This window comes from Kogia breviceps, chromosome 1 (genome assembly GCF_026419965.1).
Source record: "Kogia breviceps isolate mKogBre1 chromosome 1, mKogBre1 haplotype 1, whole genome shotgun sequence".
Classification (NCBI taxonomy): domain Eukaryota; kingdom Metazoa; phylum Chordata; class Mammalia; order Artiodactyla; family Physeteridae; genus Kogia; species Kogia breviceps.
In genome coordinates, this window is record NC_081310.1 from 84,487,773 (window position 1) to 84,510,819 (window position 23,047).

Here is a 23,047-nt window from a genome sequence, read left to right on the forward strand (position 1 = left end):
ACATTGCTTACATTTACCTAAATGTCACTATAATTCCTTTAATTCTGTCCATTTTTCCAATTCTAGCTTCTTTGCCCCTACTAAGAACTTTATTCTTCTGTAGCCTTTTAATCCTTTGAAGATGGCTCTTCAGCAAGCCATACATCTTTTCTTCTCCATGCGAGTCGTGGTGCTGGTGAGAATGAGAAGCAGTAGTGATGGTGGTGGCAGTGGTGGTAAGAAGAGAATGAACTGTGGTAGCAGTGATGGTGGTAATGATGGTGATGGAGGTGCTGGTGGTGATGACAGTGGTAGTAGTGCTAAAGGTGGTAGATGTGATCGTGGTGGTGGCAGTGGAGGTGGTGACAGTGAGGATGATGAAGGTGATCCTTCATCACCTCTGAGGTGGCAGAGGTGGTAGTGATGGTGAGAATTAGTGGAGATGGCAGTGGTAGTAGTGGGGTAATGATGATACTCTTGTAGCAGATGATAACATACAGTATTTGGCATTTGATGTAGTATTGAAAGGAATGGCAATGTAGACATGGTGGCAGTGGGGCTGGAGATCATGAAAATAGGGGTGTTGAACTGAAACTAGGCACATTGCAAAAAGTAACTCCAGATGTAGGGCTGATTACCTGTCTACTAAGACCGAAGTCCCTCCCCCATTTCTGCTGCTGCCTTTGGGCAAGATAAGCAGAGGGAAGGGTACATGAGCCAGAATGAGAGGAGCAAATAGGACAATACTTCCCAGGCAGGTGGTCTCTAGGACTTTCCTCACCCCTCCCCAGCCACAGCAGTTTGTTCTGGATCTCAGCTTCCCATGTCTATTCCATTTTGTGTTTGTCCATTATGGCAATTTCCTGTGTGCTTCTGAGAGAAAGAAGAATGGGAAGAGAATAAGGTAAGTCTGCCAAGGTAGGCCCTTAGAGTCTCTCTTAGCCCACTTTGGGCAAACCTTGGCCAGACCTGTGAGAGCCTAGTCCTGCTAGTTCTCATTTCCCATGTGGATAAGTCAACAAGAAGGAGTGCGAGGCCACATTCCAGAGGTGGTGGCAAGGCCCCACTAGCCACACCTGTCCAACACCCCCACAGACACTGAGCCCTGCAGAGGGACACTCGGCCTGTTCTGCCACAGATAATGAGGTGAGCAATTAGGCTTGGAAATCAGAAACAATATATTGTAAAGAAAAACAAATCACTGTACCTATAACATCCTGTCCAATCAGAGCAACCAGAACAACCATGGCATCTCTGGAACTCACTGGCATTGCTGAGACTCATTCCAGCAAAGACAACAATTAAGTTGGACTTGAACCAGGTTAATTCCATCTGAAGCAACTTAATTGTCTCACATTTGATTCATTGAGGGTTTAGGCATAACGAACAGCAATTCATGTCACCCTGCTCTCGCCTCTTTCTGGCGCCTTTCTCTGGATTTAGTTGGGTTTCCAAGATCTGACACTTCTGAGCAAGGCTTGGGATGAAGTGTGGCATCAATATCTCTTGTCTATAGCCAAGTCTTTTTTTTTTTTTTTTTAACATCTTTATTGGAGTATAATTGTTTTACAATACTGTGTTAGTTTTTCCTTTACAACAAACTGAATCAGTTATACATATACATATGTTCCCATATCTCTTCCCTCTTGCATAACCCTCTCTCCCACCCTCCCTATCCCACCCCTCTAGGTGGTCACAAAGCACAGAGGTGATCTCCCTGTGCTATAGCCAAGTCTTAAGTGGTGATGATAATGATGCTGATGGTAGTGGTGCCACTAAGGGCTCCCAACCAGAGCTGGATGACCTACTCACCAGGACAAACTCATCCTCCAATGAATAATAACATCCTCCTAGGGCCACAAATTCCAAGCATCTCTTATTACTCTTTCTTTTTATTCTTCCTCTTATTCTCTCAAAAGTCTGATTATCTGCTCCCTATTAGGTACAATCACCTTGGTTATGATGTTTCCCCTTATTTTGTTTAACCCACCTTTACAGGGCACCACTACATGACAGACACTGAGGTAAGTACTGAAGGTTCAATGATCAGTAAGTTTCAGTTCTACCCTCAAGGAGTTCTTAGTCCAGCAAGGGAGACAGACATTAACACATAATGTAAACACAATATAGAAAGTGATTTTTAAAATAATAAGCTCAGAATATTTTAGGGGTTCAGAAAGGGGGCACATAGCATCAGAAGAGGCTTCATGGAATGGGTAATATCTGACTTGGCTAAAAATCTCTTTTCCAACCAACCCAAAGCAAAGATGATTTGGGGTCCCAAAGCCTGGACATCCCCTGCTGAAGGGAGCCACAATAGTCCCCCCATTCTATCATGGCAGCTTAATAAATCAGCTTGAATTCCAGCTTCTAAGGGTCCTTATTATGTGGGTTCCTTGGAGATCTCGGCCTGTAAGGGAATCTCTGTGTGTGTGTTTTGTCCTTGTTTAGAGTAATATGTGACAACTGGACAGCTCTCAGAAAATATTAGTTGATGTTGCTGTTGATACAGAATTGTATCACACAGAATGTCAGAGTCTAAAAATCTTGGGCTTTGGAGTCAGTCAGACCTGCCTATAATCCTGGTTCAGTTACTTTTGAGTGTGTGACCTTGGGTACATTATGTTTTACATTATGTGTTATTGTCTGTCTCCCTTGCTGGACTAAGAACTCCTTGAGAGTAGAACTGAAACTTACTCATCATTGAACCTCCCATACTTAGCCCAGTGTCTGTCCTGTAGTGGTGCTCCTCAGACTTCAGTTTAGTCATCTGTAGAATGTGGATAATAGTCCCCGGGGTGTGGTGAGGTTTAAATTAAGAAACACTAGAGTATTCAGCATAACGTTTGTCACACAGTATGTGCTCAACAAACAGTAGTTGCTATGATTGGAAATAATAGTGTTAAGTACTGAATGAGTGACTCAGAGAAGAACATGGGAGAGAACTGGACAAAGGGACAGGCTAGTCAGACCTCCAATCCAACATGAACCGTAGGGACGGCAAACCCACTGGAGAAAATCTGTTCTTGAAAGATTTCCCCTGTTCACTTTTCCACTCTCATCCCCTCAATGACACCTGACATTTCACTGTAAGAGCTTCAACCTTTCTACTATAATTCTGACCCTAATAAACTGCATGCCCCCGATGAAGACTCACTTTGAACTACTATCAAATGTCTACACTCTGATTTAAATGAATTGTACAATCTTTCCTTGAATTCAGCATTTAATCAAACACCTACCATTTCCCAATAGCTTTTCCAAATAGTAGATCTTGTTTAATCCCCACAACACCCTCAAAACGTAGGCACATCAAACCCATTTTCACACAAGCACGCAGGCTCAGAAAGCCTCAGTCACAATACATGTGGTCCCACGGCTGGTGAGTGATAAAAGCGGTCTGCTGCCTCACATCTCCCCACGGTCCCCAGAGTCTCCTCACAACCCAGGGATCATTTTCAAGAATGACTTGGAGGCAGAAAGGAAGAGGCTGGGGCACTAACAGTAGGACTAGGGGCTCGGAGGACACACAGCCTACTTCACGGTGTGTCTCTGGCTTGCCTCCAAGACAGCCCCTCCTGAGTCTGCATCTCCCTCAGGTCCAGGGATCTGCTTCAGCAGGGAGAGAGGTGGACCTGCCCTCACACTTCTGACCCTTCCCCCCGCCCTTAACTGAACATGGGGGCAGGTCTCCTACAGCACAGTCTGTATAACCCAGGAGGACATTTGGAACTCCCAAATGTAGATAACAGGGCCCACGTTAAAATCTAGGGTTTCTGAAACCTTAATAATTCACAGACCTCCTTCATAGATTTTCCCATAACCATGCATCATCTGTATTATTAATACTTTTCTCTAGGTCAACTCACTGTTTACTTAGCCAAATTTATTTGAAAAGGTGTATGACCGCATAGCACTTTCTTTTTCCTCATCCTAAGCAATAATATCCATAAAAGTCATAAATCAGAGGTGTTTGTTCTAATACATATTAAAAGTAATGCATAGCTATAAACAGTTCTGGAAAATATATCAAATGTTATGATAATATCGCGTTTGCATTCTATTCAAGGCATGAAGAGATGATTAAAATAAAATTTTACTTTGACAATCTATCCAAATTAACAAATGAGTAAAAATATTAAGCTTATTAAGATCTTTTTGGAAGTCAGAAGTAATATTTGAATAGTATTTTCTTCACTCTCTTTGCAAATTATCACCCAGTTATATATTTACACCTGTATAATAAATATTTTCTACCTCTTTCCACAGTCTTCAAATATAAACAGGTCATTGTTTATTTTTAAAGGGAGGGATGGGGGGGGAGTACCTCTTCTCTTTTGCTCTTCCTTCTCAAGTGTCCAAACGAGTGGTTTATATTCCCAGATTGCATTTCCTAATCCTTTCTCCCAATTAAAAATGTTCATTCTCATATTTCCTGGAGGAAGATAATTCCAAGTGGAATGTAGCATTGACTTCAGGGACATTGAAATTCAGAAACTGGAGATATATGTCTGGCTGTGAATGAAAGAATCCCCTATAGATTTATATAAAATACTAGGTATTATATAAAGATCTAAAGAAAAAAATTTTAATTTAAAAAAATAAAAATGCACAGGGAACTCTACTCAATACTCTGTAATGACCTATATGGGAAAAGAATCTAAGAAAAAAGAGTGGATATATGTATATGTATAACAGATTCACTTTGCTGTACACCTGAAAATAACACAGCATTGTAAATCAACTATACTCCAATAAAAAAATTTTTAAAAATTTAAAAATAAAAATGTTCATTCATTGTCCAGGGTTGGAATTTGGTTTTCTCATATGCTAACCCAATAATTGTGAGGTTGGTATTATTTTATACCTTGTTTTAAGATAAGGTCAGGTGACTTGCCCCAAATTCCAAGACTAGTAAGGAAAGAACTCAGGATCCAGACACACAGCCTAGCACAAACTTCAGTATTTTCCTAACAGGAAAAAAAGTAGTGCATCGTTTTTAAAATAAGGAGGGTATGTGATTCACCAGTAGCAAACACACCTCACTTTATATAACTCTTCTGTAATCTATACAGGATACAGTGGGGAGTATGAGGAGTAAATTGTCCTAATGAATCATAGAGAGCAATTAAATACATGAATAATTTAATCAGATATTAATAATTAGTAGGTTAATACATAGTAATCATGTTGATAATGAAATCACATCAATAATTCAAAAGCCTGTTCTGACATCCACTTTAAAACTTCTTTTTTTAAAAAATTTATTTATTTTTGGCTGCATTGGGTCTTCGTTGCTGCGCGCAGGCTTTCTCTAGTTGCGGTGAGCGGGGGCTACTCTTCATTGCGGTGAGCGGGCTTCTCACTGCGGTGGCTTCTCTTGTTGCGGAGCACAGGCTTTAGGCGTGCAGGCTCAGTAGTTGTGGCTCACGGGCTTAGTTGCTCCGCAGCATGCAGGATCTTCCCAGACCAGGGCTCGAACCTGTGTCCCCTGCATTACAGGCGGATTCTTAACCACTGCGCCACCAGGGAAGGCCTAAAACTTCTAAAACTATATAATCTCAATTCTCTCCATCTTTGTGGGCCAAACAGGCCTTATAATTTCTTGGAGTTGTCAGAATTAGATCATAGAAACCAAACTTGGGTAGGGAGAGAAAGACATTCTGACCAGACTCAAACCAGCTTTGTTATAAATCCTGAAACAATCCTTCAGTCCCTTCTCTCTCTCCCTCCCTCCATTCTCTACTTCATTCTTTGTTTTTTTTCTTCTCTTTTCAATAAACACTGACTCAGGGCCTGGTGTGTCCAGGAGCTCCAGGTTTACTAAGAGCTACAGTGCTATCCCTACCCTCCAGGAGCAAACAATTTTGTTGGGGAGGTGAAAATAGGACGAAGAATTAATATCCTCCCCACCCAGGCTAAAGCAACTACTATCCAGGCCACTGACAATTCCAGGAGTGGGCAGATGGGGAGCAGTTCATTCATTCATCCATCCATTCTACACACATTCCCTGTGGGCTGTGCCAGGCATTGTGCTGAATGCTTGAAGTACAGGACAGTGAACAAGACCTGACACCACCTCCAAGGAAACCTCAGTCTAGTGGGAGACAGGATGACCATCCTGCAAGTGAAGTGCTCTCTCCATCAGATTGGGGTGCTGGGGAAGTTTTCCTGGAGGGGTGATGTCTGACAGAGTGTTGAAAGGAAAATAAAAGTTTGGCAGATGGAGGAAAGGGCGCATTCACAGATGCAGGGGAAAGCACAGGAAAAAACACAAAAGCATTAAACACAGCCTGGCTCAGCAGGGGAGGAGGTCATTGAGTTTGTCTGGAGCAAAATGCCTCTCTAGGGCAATAGTCAGAGGTGGGCAGAAACTGACCCACAAAAGGCCCTTTGAACTAAGAAATCTGGGCTTCATCCTGATGTGGGGACACTGAAGAGTTTTAGCAGAAGAATGACATAATAGGGCAAATCCACTGTCACGGCTAGAGACACAGGTCATGATGAATGATGTGGGTCCGTTCCATACACAATACAGTTGTTGTGGACACCAAGGACTGGCTGACAAGTGAGGGTCGAGAGCAATCCCAGGGCCAGGGAGGAGTACCCACAATCCTGTCTGCCTTTCCAAGAGAGAGGGAACAGGTTCTCCAAGAAAGAGTCGGGCATGAGGAGAGGAGACAGACACGTGTACACATACACGGACTTATGTACACACATCACATACATAAACACACATAGACATACACATATGTACACACATCCCATGTATACACATACATGTGAAGGCAGTGCCAGAGCCAAAGCCTAAATCTGGAGAAACCTATCTACAGTTTTCACTGTTTTCCAATCCTAACTCAAAACTTAACTCTTTCAAGAAGAATTTTCCAGCCACTTCTTTTCTCCATGATCCCTTGCTCCTCGGGCACTTGGCTCCCATTACACTCAAGCATCCTGAATGACTTCTTTTCTAAATGCCCAAATAAACTGTGTACTCCTTCTCTGCCCCTCCTGCAAACCCTCTCACACACAAATTAAAAGATGTTGCTTCCAACCACACATTCCCAAGGGAATGGTGGCCCAGCAGCCTGTGAAGAGAAGATGGCATTGAAGGAGACAAGATGAAAACATCTGGAGGAAAACAATGATACTGTGGAGTTAGACAGAGTCTAGGGAAACTGAGGCACTAGATCCTGCACAAGGAGAGTCAGGGGAGATGAGAAGTAAAGGTTGAGGGGTGTGTCCTCACGTAACAAAACTTTCTTCTCCGCTACTGTGCAGCCATCCTGCATATAAAGTCCCAGCCAGCAGTCCATCAGGGAGACAACAAAGACCCAAAGAAAATCAGTAATGAGGTCTCAAGGGTACAGAGGTTCCAGCACAGCTGGAAGGTCTAAGTGGTAAGACTCGGAATGGGCAGTGGAGCACAGCAACTAAAACTAGTGGTTAAGAGACCATGGAGGGGGTTTCCCTGGTGGCGCAGTGGTTGGGAGTCCGCCTGCCGATGCAGGGGACACGGTCCGGGAAGACCCCACATGCCGCAGAGCGGCTGGACCCGTGAGCCATGGCCGCTGAGCCTGCATGTCCAGAGCCTGTGCTCCACAACAGGGATAGGCCACAACAGTGAGACGCCTACATACCACAAAAAAAAAAAAGAGAGACCATGGAGGGACACCTCCATGGGGGTATGTGCGTGATAACAAAGTCATATGGAAAATCAGCACCCAAACCTGAGAATTTATATGAAAGAGAAGGATAAATGCAAAGAAAAAAGAGCAAGATAAAATACTTAACACCAGTTGTATTTGAATACTGGAATTATAGGTGACTTTTTCTTTGCTTTGTTTTTCAAATTATTTGTAGTGAGGCTACTTTTTTTTTCTTTGCATTTTACAGCAGAATGACTCACCAGAGGGTAGTAAAGCCAGTTCCACCACCAGGGGATTCACTGCCAAGGATAGTTCAGGAGCCAATTAATCCCTCCTCTAAGACTCAAATGGATAGATGTTAATTGCAGGAGGATCTAAAGCAACACAGGCTGTCCACATGCCCTTCTTAATTCCGTGCAATTATATCCTCCCTGGGTAATGATAAGCTGCAAAGGTTACTCATAACACAGACCAACTTTCCTCACCCTGCCCTCCTGCTGTACCCCTCCCTCTTCCTCCACAGTCAGCTCAGGTGGGGCAACGCTCTTGGGTGGGGAAGTTCCCAAAATGCCTCTGATTTGAGCCTGAGGCAGGCACCCAGGGAGATATGAGAGTTTCCATGCTCTTTTCCAAGAGGCCCATGATTCTTGTCATTCCATCTACTTTTTTCCCTATCACTGCCTCTGACGCCCCTCATCTTTCCCTCTTCTCTGCCCAGAGAGGGACCCTGGGAATGGAGAGGTGTGGGGGGAGGGGGTGCAAAAGGAAACCAGGAGAGGAGTAAGTCAGATTGACCTTATGGGTGAAGAAACAGAGGTCTGGGGGGACAGTGCCTTGCCCAAATTCACAGCTCATTGGCGGTTGGTCCAAGTTTAGAGCACAGGTCCTCCCTGACCCCAAGTCCTCAGAAAAGATTCTGATCCCTACCCTTCAGAACAGATCAGAGATTGGTAAACCTCACAGCTCTCCTGGAGCTGCTTCAGGCCCAGCCAAAAAGCTACCACTGGACCATAGGTGGTCAAGATCTCTGGAAGTCATGATCCAAGGCATATTCTGAAAAATAAGAAACAATGGGGGAATCGGGTGCCTTGGATGGAAGACGGGGGATGGCAAGGGAGAGCAGTTTGCCATGGCCAATTTAGATAAACTACTTTCCATGGAAAAATAAATCAAGTTATACATGCCCTGGGATCACCTTCTTGGCTGATCAACAAATATTTATCAAATATTCAGGCTGAGGCCCAGCCCTGAGTTAGATGGGGATTTGGAGGTTTAGGAGGATCCCATCTTGCCTGGATGGTGCTCGTAGCCCAGAAGGAAAGGCCCTGGGAACCTACACAGATGTGAACAATGGTTGCATAGTCTCTCACCTTGGGATTCGCTGAGCACATGGATGGAAGCAAACAAAGAAGTCACTAGAGACCCACCAACCAAGCTGTGGTCATTTCCACTCTTTAGGCAGTGGGAAAGTTTGCCCCAAGTCATCCACCTAATTTCAACAGGTTCAGCTATGAAATAAAGAGTATGGTTGGAAGAATGAGTAAAAATTAAGAGTAACCAGCAAGTCTGAAGAACAGGTTTACTGGCCAAGACAGAGACTGGATCCAGATTCTGATCTTCAGTAGTAAATCCTATGAATAGTTTGTGGGTAAGAGAGAGGTCACACCCAAAGCCCACTGCAGCCCAGGCAATTCCTGAAAGTAGCACATAAATACCAAATAGGATTCAAAACCAAAGTGAAGAGAGCACTTACCTTGCCTTGCTTTTCAATAACCCCCAGGAAAGAAGTGCATTGGAGCAGTCACCTAAAGCAGCACACGCCTGAAAAACTGCAGTTAAAGCTTTAGGCCAAAGAGCCTACAAGTCTATGGATTTGAAATGCTTTTGCTTTTTCCTCTGTGTCATATTGACTTCCAGATTCCTTTTGACTTGGGATTCTGTTAAAACAACCTGGATTATCCACCCACAGATATCAGTGGAGAGGGTGGTCAAGGAGCCAGCATTCTTGGACCTCCAACTACCACCATGCACAAAATTTCTGAGAGGGATCAAGTGTCATTGCGTATCTCAGAGCAGGGCTGTGGCCCACAAATGCTGCTCACTGCTCCTCCCTGCTATAAAGTTTATGTGTGAGCTGAGGAAGTAGGCCCTGAGCCCTCAGGCTACAAAGCAGCTGCCCACCTGTGAAAGGACCTCATGACATTAGCAGTTAACTTCCAGGCCTAGAGGCTAAAATGCCCAGGCCCAGCAGCTTCCTTCAGCATGTCTACTCAGCTCTGAAATACTTTTACTGTCGTTTTAATGACTCTCTGGCCTCACTGCCAACACCTGCAGGTACTCTTGTCAGGAGAAAGCAGAAACTCACAACCTGGATCTGCAGTAGGAGTCCTGAGCTGGGAGGCCAGAGACCCAGGTTCTAGTCTTGGCCCTGCTGTGTGGCCTTGGGAAGTAGGTTAGCCTCTCTGGACTTTGGGTTTGTCATCTACCTCTACAAATGACAGAAGCTGATTGGATGATCTCTACTGTCCTCCCAGCTCCTGCCCCCCACCAATGCATACAAGTGTCCCTGAGGAGCTGGAAGTGCCATTGCTGAGAGCAACCTCTGTCCCCTGCCACCCAGATGGCACAAACCTGAGCCTGACTGGGGGAGTTATCCCTTAATTCTGCCCATATTGATCCAAAAAGAATAGGTATGTAGTGCTTGGAAAGAACACAAGATTTAGAATCAAAAGAACTGAGTCCAAATCCTGGCTTTGGGAATTTGAGCAATTGTGTTGGCTTCTGTGAGCTGCTTCCTCATCTGGGAAATGAAAATAACATATCCCCGAGCACACAGGACCGTTGTGAGAAATAAACAAGACATGTAAATGACAGTGGTCTATAAACCCGAGACTGTCCAGACAGGAAGTCCCACAGCTCACCCAGCAAGCAGCTATAAGCTCTTCGGGAACGCAGAACAACTCATCTGTGGTCCTCCTTCTCCCTGCAAGGATGAGCTCCAGGAGCACACAAAAGAGACTCATCTCAAGAGTCAACATGTCCTGAGAAGGCCCCAGGGGGCTATAAACTCTTTAAATCGTAAGATGCAGACTAAAGAACTAAAGGGGACCCTCGTCTCAAGGTTTGTCTGTTGTAACTTGATAAAGGGGACAAGGCTGCTGGTCATGTCATTAGCAGTCTGTAACAGTACAATCATTCCTTAAGGCCTTGGAAGGGGAAATTGGTGAGAAAGATGGAACTGGTGGTTGGGATGAACCCAAGAAATCTTCCAGGGAAGCTTCCTGGAGAAGGAATTCCAGCAGCTGGGAGCCACCGTAAAGCTGTCCTTCTCCCAGACCTCTAAGTAACAACCAGAGACTGCTGACCCAGGAGAGCTGGAGAGAGAAGGCAAATGGCAGCCCAGGAGGTGCCCGGGGCTTTGAGACACCTCCTGGGCCGTGACCCTAAGAGAAAACTTTTCCCTTCGAATATAAACAACACCAAGGGCTTGCAAGCTCTATACCTGCCCTGCCAATGCTCACAAACCCCTGCCCTGTGTCCATTTTATTCTTTACAAACCATCCATTGCCCTTGTTCCCTCAGTTAGGTAGGTTGTCAGTATTCAGTCATGAGAATGCATGTGTGAAACTTTAGGTACTTAAAGACTGTGATGAATGGGTTTCTATCAGATTGGGGGCTCCCCCAGCTCAAGAGCTGTGATCTCTTCTCACACTGGGGATTGCCTGGGGACAGGAATCAGGTCGTGCCTCCTACAGGGCTGTTAGTCAATGGGTCTCAAGAATTCCCTTCAATTTCCCATCAGGATTCACTGCATACCTACTAATGCCAAGTTGTGAAAGATTTGCTTTATGGGCCATCCCCTCTAAGGATACAGGTATAGGCAGGAACTATGACCTAATTTGTGAGGCTGCTGAACTCCGATGAGCTAGCAAGCACACATGCAAGTTTAAGAATCTAAAGGCTAAAAGTCTTAGAAATCTGACATGCCAAGGCTTGCAAAACTCCAAATACCTAAGTGTCATAATTCTAAAAACTTTCATCATTTCCTGATTGATATGATAATACGTGATTATCAACCATTGTCCACACAGATATCCCCCTACTTCTGGACTAGAGGGATAAAATGGAGAACCAGGTTCACAACTCAGGCAAGGCTAACTCAGAGCCACAAGATCGAGCACTGCTGTCAATACCATGTTACATCAGCCTCTTCTATATGTTAACAAAGTAGATGCACTAGCTAGAAGATTTTCCTTATTAAATGTCATATAGGGTGGCAGAGGTAGGCATGGAGTACCCCTCCCCCAAATCTACCAGGGAGATCCATATACAGCTCTGAAAACTCTCCTCCATAATCCTTAGCATACTTCCCAGTACACTGGTGTCGGCTGGATTAATGAATAAAGCATTAGGATATTAAGTCTGATAGAAAGAAAGAACATATCATATCTTTCTTATAAGAACATGAGTCCTCCAAACCAATATGGGCAATTTCAAGATTATTAGCTCTTTAGATTCACCTGCCCTTGAGGTTCCCAAACTTTGGAAATTCATAGAGAAGTAACACATCTCCCTCAAAAAAATGTGATAACCAAATTATATGATAGCCAAATTCTCATTTTGACAAGGAAGGACATGAAAGAAACAACTACAACATCTTGTCAGCATCACTTTTAAAAGAAATGACGTTTTAACACACACCAAAAAAAGGTAGGAGGGCTGTGACTTCAGAATTAGACTTTCTTTCTCATGAACACTCTGCTGGCATCCTTTAATTTACATTTTCCTAAGGACTAGGGTACACACAGTAATGGGCCAACATTAGTGTGGGATTAGTGTGGGAACCCTGGTCCACAGCTTCTCCACTTCTCCAGTGAACCCAGCTAAATAAAACTGTTCTTTGTTATACCCATGACAATCATCTAGTTGGAGGCTGTTTCCCTCCAAAATCTTCATGGTGCCTCAGCTTCAAGTTGAAACATGCTGGCTTCTCCCTCCGGGCTATTCTCCCAGAAAGGGAGCACCTGGGTTCCTCCTGGGTTCACCTTGGTTCATGCTGTCCAAAATAAAACTAGTGCCAAAAAGTGTCTGAAGGCTACAGTCTAATCAGATCATATGGATCATTAAAACTCCACCATAATTAACTGTCAATTTATTATTATTTATTTTTATGTATGTCATTTAAATACATAGCTGGGTGGAACTAACTTCAAATATAGTATCTGAAACAATAGCAGTTGAGTTCCAGTGATGAAAGAAGAGGGCAAAATGCTGCTCTTCAAGAAATGCAAATCAAAATTACAATGAGATATCATCTCACACCGGTCAGAATGGCCATCATCAAAAAATCTAGAAACAATAAATGCTGGAGAGGGTGTGGAGAAAAATGAACCCTCTTGCACTGTTGGTGGGAATGTAAATTGATACAGCCACTATGGAGAACAGTATGGAGGTTCCTTAAAAAACTACAAATAGAACTACCATACCACCCAGCAATCCCACTACTGGACATATACCCTGAGAAAACCATAATTCAAAAAGTGTCATGTACCACAATGTTCATTGCAGCTCTATTTACAATAGCCAGGACATGGAAGCAACCTAAGTGTCCCTCAACAGATGAAAGGATAAAGAAGATGTGGCACATATATACAATGGAATATCACTCAACCATAAAAAGAAATGAAATTGAGTTATTTGTAGTGAGGTGGATGGACCTAGAGTCTGTCATACAGAGTGAAGTAAGTCAGAAAGAGAAAAACAAATACCGTATGCTAACACGTATATATGGAGTCTAAGAAAAAAAGGTCATGAAGAACCTAGGGGTAAGATGGGAATAAAGACACAGACCTACTAGAGAATGGACTTGAGGATATGGAGACGGGGAAAGGTAAGCTGTGATAAAGTGAGAGAGTGGCATGGACATATACACACTACCAAATGTAAAATAGATAGCTAGTGGGAAGCAGCCGCATAGCACAGGGAGATCAGCTCGGTGGCTTGTAACCACCTAGAGGGGTGGGATAGGGAGGGTGGGAGGGAGGGAGATGCAAGAGCAAAGAGATATGGGAACATATGTATATGTATAACTGATTCACTTTGTTATAAAGCAGAAACGAACACACCGTTGTAAAGCAATTTTACTCCAATAAAGATGTTAAAAATTACTGCTCTTCATACACAGAGTTGAAGCTACTGGTCCAGGGTCAATCAGGAATTTTTGAGTTATTTTTCTAGATAAGAGCTTGCCTCAAGCCATGTGTGGACTCCCTTGTGGCTTTGGTGAAACAGGTATTACCATTCCATTACTATTTGATAGACAAGGTAACTGAGCATCAGAAACTTTGTTCATTCAAAAGTCAGCAAATGCTTACTAAGTGCCTCCTGTGTGCAGGCACTGGGTAAGGTGCTATGACTTTGCCCAAGGTGATACAGGTGACACAGCTAGCACGTAGCATAGGGATCACCCAAACCCAGTCACCTAATCTCAAGTCCATTCCATTCCAAGGCTGCCTCTTAGGCTGAGGTCAGTGTTACTGCACAGGACAACAGGACCCCAGGTCCTTCCCCATGTGGGAATGAACACATGGTTGATCTCTTTAGCTTGTTCCTCTGCAAAGAAAGTCAGTAGTGAGGATCAGTATTTTTTGACATTCACTGTCTTCAGGAATAAATCAAAGTAGGTACCAGTGTCCCATTATTTATGGCACGGTCCATGGTGTGCAACCCAGAACTGGGGGCTGGGGGCTCACACACTCTCTTGGCAGCAACAGGAACATCCCAGTGAAGCACACATGAAATCCTGGGGGAGAAATTTTTGCAAAGGAGAAACAGGATCTCTCTAAAGTTCTGAGAAGTTCCAGAACTCTACTCAATACTCTGTAAAGGCCTATACAGGAAAAGAATCTAAAAAAGAGGCAATATATGTATTTGTGTAACAGATTCACTTTCTGTACCCCTGAAACTAACACAACATTGTAAATCAACTATACTCCAATAAAAATGTTTTTTAATAAATAATAAAATTCTAAGAAGTTCCAAGCAATAGGATCAGAAGCCAAACAATGGGATTTGAAAAGTCCTACTCCTTGGACCAAAGACTAAGATCTCCAGTGTGACTCTCTTAGGCTGCCTGAAGAGTCTGAGACCTATTCCTCAAGCACAGCCCCCTGGTTATGGCATGCACCCCATGCCATTGGTTTTGGAAACAATGTCCGCCATCCACTCTGGCTGGCCGTCCCTGCTGGCCAGCCTGCCTCACAGTTGCATCAGAGAAGGGACCAGTCACACATGAGGCTTCCCATCTCAAGAATGCCAAAATCTTCATGAATGAGTTACCCTTGTGACTGCAATCACAGTGAGAGGGGGTTGACAGCCATAGACCACGTAACTGAGGCCAAACATGAGAGGCTGGTCCAGATCAATAGATGAGTCAGGACTCAAGAGTATAATACCTCAGGAGCTCCAGTACTCCTCACATAGCCAGCATCTCATCTCCTCACTCACTCTTCCTGGTGCTTTGGGTAAGTGTGGGTTCTACTGGCTCTCATCTTCCCAGCTGGTCTTGCTCAGGCCTGCATGGGCTATGTGAACCAGGGGACAGGTAGGCAAGGCCTCTTTCCCCTTTGGGACCTACAGGACCTCTGCCTTTCCAACTGCATTCATGTTTAGAGGGGCTTCATACAGGAAAGAGAGCTGAGCTGCTACTGTGCAGATGGTGTTTCTGATCTTCTGGCCAGAATGTAAATGCCACAAAAACAAGACTATCTCCTGTCTCTCTGGCACCCTTGTAAGGGACATGCCCTGTGCCCAGCACAGAGGTGCATTCTGCAGAGATTATCCCAGGCAGCCTGTGAATGGGCTGGATGGGATTTGTGAACTTGTAAGGAGGAGAGGCTGCATGTATTCTCAGAGAACAGGAAGAATGATTCAGAGAATGCTGCAGATGGAGAAGATTTTAGGAGTCATAGGAACCCAATGCCTGTTTTACACAAGATGTTCTGAGAGGGAAATGACTTGTGAGATGCTGGGACACAGTTTCCTCCTAGTTAGGGTTCCCTCAACCAAGCTTGGGTGTAAGCAAAGCTGATATCTTCTGGTCAGAGATGCTGGTCCAAAGGACCACAGGGGTCCTTCATCTATTTCCAGACAGGACCATGGGGGAGCCTGCCTTTTCTGATAACTGGCCAGAGATCATGGCTGAGGTCAGTGGAACAGACCAAGAGTTTAAACTAATTCTCTTTTGCAAGGAATGGGGTACAACAGCCCTCTGACATTCAGACAAACCTCCCTCTGTTGTGCCAGGGATAGATAAAATCCCCCACCCTAGGTGGAGGTTTGTGGTAATTTTCTATTTGCACTCAGAGAATCAGTGTTGGAATCAGAGGAGAACTGAGAAGTGAAATACTCAAACTATCTCATCTTACAGGAAGTGAGGAAACACGCAACGTGTGGGTCATTCGCCCCAAGATCACACAGCAGAGGACAGAAGCAGAGCTGGGAGAGAAAGAGAAATGGGCACCGCTAAGTGGGCTATTTAAAACTTGGTAAAGACTTTCGCAGGGGAAACACAACTTTTTTCTAAAAGCACTAATCCTAGGAGTCCCAGCTAAGTGCTTTTCCCGATCCAGTCAGAGAGAGCATCAAGCCTGGCCCAGGCAGCGCTGCTCAGAGGACGACGGGCGTTGCAGTAGATGCAGCTGCCTCTGCCGCAGCATCCTCTTGCAGCTGGTCCAGTGATGCTCTCTGCTTTCCTTCCAGGGTTCCGTTCCTCCTTAGACAAACATGTCTCACCAGACAAAGCATCCCACACCCCAACCCCCAGTGGGCTGCGGGAAAACCCCGGCAGCGGTGGCAGCTCCGGCGGCGGCGGCTCCGGTGGTTCCAATGGCGACTCCGGTGAAAGCGTCAAGAACTACGGGAGCGGTGGCAGCTCCGACGGCGGATGCTACTTTGCTGGCGGCGGCTCCAGCTGCGGCGGGGGCTCCTCCGGGAGCGACGGCTCTGGAGGTTGAGGAGGAGGTTTCAGTGGGAAGAACTCCAGCGGCGGTGGCTCCTCTGACCAGCAGGTCAAGTGCCAGAGCCACGGAGGCGTCTCTAGTGGTGGCTCTTCCGGGGACGGCTCCGTTGGCGTTGGCGGCTCCTCCGGGGGCAGCTCCGGCTGCGGCGATGGCTCCTCCGGGGGTGGCTCCGGGGGTAGCCAGGGCGTCCCGGTCTGCCATCAGACAAAGCAGAAGCAGGCGCCTACCTGGCCAAGCAAATAAGACCCCCTGGACGCCACGGAGACGAAGGAGCTGGAGGTGTTCTCCGTGGGCGCCGATGGGCTTAGCGCTCTCATGATATTGCACTGAGGTTTCTCAATCCTTCACGTCTTCATCTACCCAGAAGAAGCCATTGAGCTCTGGGGCTGCATCTTGTTCTGCAGTTTTCCCTCCTTGGTTTCTGTGCAACTACCTCCCAACCCCACTGCCTCCTCAGTCAATAAATTTGCAATTCATGAGAATTTCTGCGTTTCCAGACATCTTTGTGGCTTCCAAGTTCGTTCATTCCATTCCATTCCTCTCTTTTCCTCCATCCACTCATCCACAGGGACATTCATTAAACAAATATATTTATTCTATTGGCGGAGAATGGGTGGATAGGAGGTGGGAGTCAGCAGGGGAGGGAGGAATGGCTGGCATCCAATGACCAAAAATATAAATTCTCTGATTTATGGCTTAAAATTGTGAGGTGATCCCCAAACACAAAGATCCTGGGAGGAGACTTCAATAAACAGCCCCCAGTGGGTTGAGTATCCAACTTGGGTCTACTCCTTGAGCTCAGTGCTTTTTTAAGACAGGGCTGCCCTGCACCTAAGGCAACTAGAGAAAGAAGAACAAACAAAACCCAAAGTTATTAGAAGGAAAGAAATCATAAAGATCATAGCAGAAATAAATGAAATTTTTAAAAAATAGAAAAGATCAATGAAACTAAAAACCTGCTTCTTTGAAAAGATAAACAAAATTGATAAAACTTTAACCAGACTCACCAAGAAAAAGAGAGGGCCTAAATCAATAAAATCAGAAATGAAAAAGGAGAAGTTACAACCGACACCACAGAAATACAAAGGATCATAAGAGACTACTACAAGCAACTATATACCAATAAAATGGACAACCTAAAGGAAATGGACAAATTCATTAAAAAGTTCAATCTCCCAAGACTGAACCAGGAAGAAATAGAAAATATCAACAGACTAGTTACCAGTACTGAAATTGAATCAGTAATTTAAAAACTCCCAACAAACAAAAGTGAAGGACGAGATGGCTTCACAGGTGGATCGAAGGGTTAACACCTATCCTTCTGAAACTGTTCCAAAAAATTGCAGAGGAAGGAACACTTCTGAATTCATTCTATGAGACCACCATCAGCCTAATACCAAAATCAGACAAAGATTTCACCAAAAAAAAGAAAATTACAGGCCATTATCACTGATGAACATAGATACAAAAATCCTCAACAAAATACAAGCAAACTGACTCCAACAATACATTAAAAGGATCATACACCATGATCAAGTGGGATTTATCCCAGAGATGCAAGTATTTTTTAATATCTATAAATCAAACAGTGTGATACAGCACATTAACAAATTGAAGAGTAAAAACCATATGATTATCTCAATAGATTCAAAAACAACAGAAACTAACACACCATTGTAAAGCAATTATACTCCAATAAAGATGTTTTTTTAAAAAACTGCAGAAAAAGCTTTTGATAAAATTCAATATCCATTTATGATTAAAAAAAAACTCTCCAGTAAGTAAGATGGAGGGAACATACCTCATCATAATAAAGGCCATCTATGACAAACCACAGCTAACATCATATTCAATTGTGAAAAGCTGAAAACATTTCCTGTAAGATCAGGAACAAGACAAGGACGCCTCCTCTCAGCACTTTTATTCAACAGAATTTTGGAAGTCCTAGCCACAGCAATCAGAAAAGAAAAAGGATTGAAATGAATCCAATTTGGAAAAGAAGTAATAAAACTGTCACTGTTTGCAGATGACATGACGCTATACATAGAAAATCCTAAAGATGCCACCAGAAAACTACTAGACCTCATCAATGGATTTGTAAAGTTGCAGTTGCATCAAAACAGTATGGTACTGACACAAAAACAGACATATAGATCAATGGAATAGGATAGAAAGCTCAGAAATAAACCCATGCACTTATGGTCAATTAATCTACAACAAAGGAGGGAAGAATATACAATAAAGAAGAGACAGTTTCTTCAACAAGTGGTGCTGGGAAAACAAGACAGCTACACGTAAAAGAATGAAATTAGAACACTCGCTAACACTGTATACAAAAATAAACTCAAAATGGATTAAAGACCTAAATGTAAGACCAGATACTCTAAAACTCCTAGGAAAATGTAGGCAGAACCCTCTTTGACATAGATCACAGCAATATTTTTTTAGATCCGTCTCCTAGAGTAATGGAAATAAAAACAGAAGTAAACAAATGGGACCTAATTAAACTTAAAAACTTTTGCACAGCAAAGGAAACCATAAACAAAATGAAAAAAAACAAAGAAAACCTACAGACTGGGAGAAAATATATGTAAACTATGCAAACAACAAGGGATTAATTTCCAAAATATACAAACAGCTCATACAGCTCGATAGCAAAATAACAAATAACCCAATCAAAAAATGGGCAGAAGATCTAAACAGACATTTCTCAGAAGACATACAGATAGCCAACAGGCACATGAAAATATGCTCAACATCACTAATTATTAGAGAAATGCAAATCAAAACTAAAATGATGTATCACATCACACCAATCAGAATGACCATGATCAAAAATTCTACAAATAATAAATATGGAGAGGGTGTGGAGAAAAAGGAACTTTCCTACACTGTAGATGGGAATGGAAATTGGTACAGCCACTACAGAGAACAGTATGGAGGTTCCTTAAAAAAGTAAAAACAGAGTCACCATATGATCCAGTGATCCCATTCCTGGGCATATATCTGGAGAAAACTATAATTTGAAAAGGTACATGTACCCCAATGTTCACAGCAGCACTATTTACTATAGCTAAGACTTGGAAGCAACCTAAGTGTCCATCAACAGATGAATGGGTAAAGAAGATGTATATATATATATATATACAATGGAATATTACTCAGCTATAAAGAATGAAATAATGCCATTTACAGCAACATGGATGGACCAAGAGATTATCATACTAAGTGAAGTAAATTAGGCAGAGAAAGACAAATATCATATGGTATTGTTTATATGTGGAATTTTTAAATGATACAAATGAACTTATTTACAAACTACAAATAGACTCACAGACTTAGAAAACAAACTTATGGTTACCAAAGGGGAAAGGTGGGGAGGGATAAATTAGGAGTTTGGGATTAAAATATACACACTACTATATATGGAGTAGATAACAAAACAAGGGCCTACTGTATAGCACAGGGAACTATATTCAATATCTTGTAATAACCTATAATGGAGAAGAATCTTTAAAATAATATGTATATGTATATATATCTATAGCTGAATCACTTTGCTGTACACCTACAACCAACACAACATTGTAAATCAACTATATTTCAATTTTAAAAATTTTTTTAAAGGGCTGCCCTGGAAAGATGTGCTCTCTCATAGTCCACAGCCTAGTCTGCAAGTTCTAAAATCAGGTGCTGCACATTAGAAGCAGCTGATGCTACCCAGACTCACAGAAGAAGGAATAGTCCTATCAGATATTTATGAGCCTCGATGTTGTGTAAGACCCTTTTCTAAGCACCTGCAGGGACAGGAGGAAGTAAAGGAGCTATTTTCTGCTCTCTTGAAGGAGCTTCACCCAACTTGGGAAAATACAGCATAAGTGTATGAGATGTTAAACACCAGCACCAGAGAGGTCATGAGGAAACACAGGTAGCATTCCAATTAACAAGGAAGAAGCTACAGTTGCTCTGTTAATTGCATAGCCCTCAAAAGAGATGCAAAACATCAGCCTGGTCAGGAACTCTGCAGGCCCCATTTCATATCCTAATTCTACCAGCTCTAGGTAAATGCTAACATTGATTTACTCAAAGCAAAACACCTGCTATCTCAAGAAGCCACAGTACTCTCCCTATCCAGTCACTGCTGGAGACAAAAAGACGAAGTATTCCTCCCCAATTTTTCCATTTGTAGAGTCACCACCACCTTCATCATTTTACAACAGTAACTTACAGAAATCAAAACAGCAGCCTTAAAGATCTTATAGTCCATGCACTGTATTATTTTTATATTTTTTAATGAAAGTAGGACTGTTAGTTTTGTACCAGATACAGTAGATGCATTTCATTCTATTGCCCCTGCTTAGTATAACTAAAATATCTGGGCATAATATATAACACAAATATAAGCAGAGTCTGGAACTGTGGAGAGAAGAAGGCAGAGAAGCTAGAGTTCTCAGAACTTGAGGATTGACACTGTGGTAAGTTCCCTGGGTTCTTTTTGCCTTCTATATAGTCCAGATTGGGTTCTAGAAAGTCTGAAACCAAGAAATACCAACAGGTGCAGGCAGAAAGTAGCCCCAAGAACACCTGCTTTCTCCATTCAAAGGACTGAAAAAGAGGTGACCTGGCAAGGCAGAAATTTTTTTTAACAATATCCATCCTACTATAGCCAGCCATTTCAGAAAAAAAGATTGGGAATATTAGACTTCCACCTGTACCCAGTGGAGAGTAAACACCACCACCCCCCATACCTCACTGGTGCAGTATTAGCACAGGGAGGCCTGCTATAATAGAAGATTTGAATAAGATCCAGAGTCTTATAACACAATGCCAAAAATATCTAGCACACAATCAAAAATTACTCATCAATAACCAGGAAAGTCTCAACTTGAACAGGGAAAGATACTATCGATACTAACACTGAAATGATACTAATTGGGGGATTATTTGACAGGGATTTTTAAAGATAATATTACAAAAACACTTCAACAAGAAATTACAAACACACTTGAAACAAATGAAAAAAATACAAAGTTTTGCCAAAGAAATAGAAGATACAAAAAAGAATCAAGCAAAAAATTTTAGAACTAAAAAATGTAGTAGCCAATTGTAGAATTTGAATTTTAGAATTGAGAAATATAAGTCTCACTGGATAGGCTCAACAGCAAAATGGAGATGACAGAGTAAAAGAATCAGTGATTTTTCCCCTGAGTGTAATGTGTTCCTTTTCTCTGACTGATTTCTAAATGTATTCTTTTCATCCTTGGTTTTCAGTAGTTTTGACTAAAATAGGCTGAATATCATCTCCTTTGTATTTGTCCTGAATGGCATTCTCTGAGTTTCTTTTACCTGTGGTTTGATGTATTTCATTAATTTTTTAATATTTTTAACATTATCCCCTCAAAGATTTATTCTTCCCTTTCTCCCTTGTCTCTTTTCCTTTCTTTCTGGGACTCTACACATTTGTTAGCTGATTTGATATTGTCCCAAAAGTCTTAAACACTCTTCTGTTTTATTCATTCTATCTTCCTCTTCTATTTCAGTTTGAGTAATTTCTATTTACCTTTCTTTAAGTTTCCTGATTCTTCTGCTAAATTCAGTTTTCTGTAAAGCTGATCTACTGAATCTTTCATTTCAAATATGGTACTTTTTATTTTAGAATGTCCATTTGTGTCTTTTGTAAGGAACCCATTTTACTACTGAGATTTCACATCTGATTACCTATTTTGACCATTTTTTCCTAACTACTCTTTATCATACAGCTAACTGTTTTAAACTCTGAAAACTCCACCCTCTTGTCATCTCTTGATCTGCTTTTTTTGGGGGGGTGGGGGATGAGAATACATGTAGTAATGTTGAGAAATTTGGTTCTACTTTCTTTCTCTATAAGACTGTTGATTTTTGTTCTGGCAGGCAATTACATTACTAGCAGATCACCTTAATTTTATGAAGCTGTTTTCCTTGCATTATATTTTTTATGGGAAAATATATACATTTTTGTTTTCTTTTTAAGAATTGTTAAATATTTCATATATTCAACGGGTATTATTGTATATTTACAATCTAAAAATAATAATAAAATTAATACCTCAACAATTTAATATACTCAACACACATCTGAAGAGATAGATAATTACCAGTAGTATGGAAGCCTATTGGATGCCTCTCCCCAGTAACAGCCTCCAATCCCACTTCACCCTGAATTTCAGAAAATCATTTCCTTAAATGTTCACTGTATGTGTAATATATACCTAAATCATATGTTTCATTTTAACCACATTTTTATGTTTATATAAGTAGATTCATACTTTATGTTATCTTCTATGAGATGCTTATTTCACTCAACATTAAGTTTGGGGGTTTTTTAGTTGTTTTTTTTTTAATTTTTGAATTTTATTTTAT

General features: G+C 42.4%; 2 protein-coding genes across 2 annotated transcripts in view; both read left to right on the forward strand.

The window, feature by feature from the left end:
• S100A9 (S100 calcium binding protein A9) overlaps positions 1-23,047 on the forward strand; it is a 392,565-nt gene that overhangs the window by 328,345 nt on the left and 41,173 nt on the right. The window lies entirely within an intron of this gene.
• Positions 122-16,891, forward strand: LORICRIN (loricrin cornified envelope precursor protein). The gene is made up of 3 exons (XM_059065698.2): positions 122-362; positions 16,389-16,604; positions 16,650-16,891. The coding sequence occupies exons 1-3, from the start codon at positions 122-124 to the stop codon at positions 16,889-16,891; spliced, it is 699 nt and encodes a 232-aa protein (XP_058921681.1).

Excerpts from the sequence above, each read along its gene's own strand:
- LORICRIN (XM_059065698.2), top strand. The coding sequence starts at position 122 with ATGGCTCTTCAGCAAGCCATACATCTTTTCTTCTCCATGCGAGTCGTG. Across the intron at positions 363-16,388 it reads TGACAGTGAGGATGATGAAG|GGTTCCGTTCCTCCTTAGAC; the intron begins GTGATCCTTCAT and ends CTTTCCTTCCAG. Across the intron at positions 16,605-16,649 it reads TGGCGGCGGCTCCAGCTGCG|GTTTCAGTGGGAAGAACTCC; the intron begins GCGGGGGCTCCT and ends GTTGAGGAGGAG.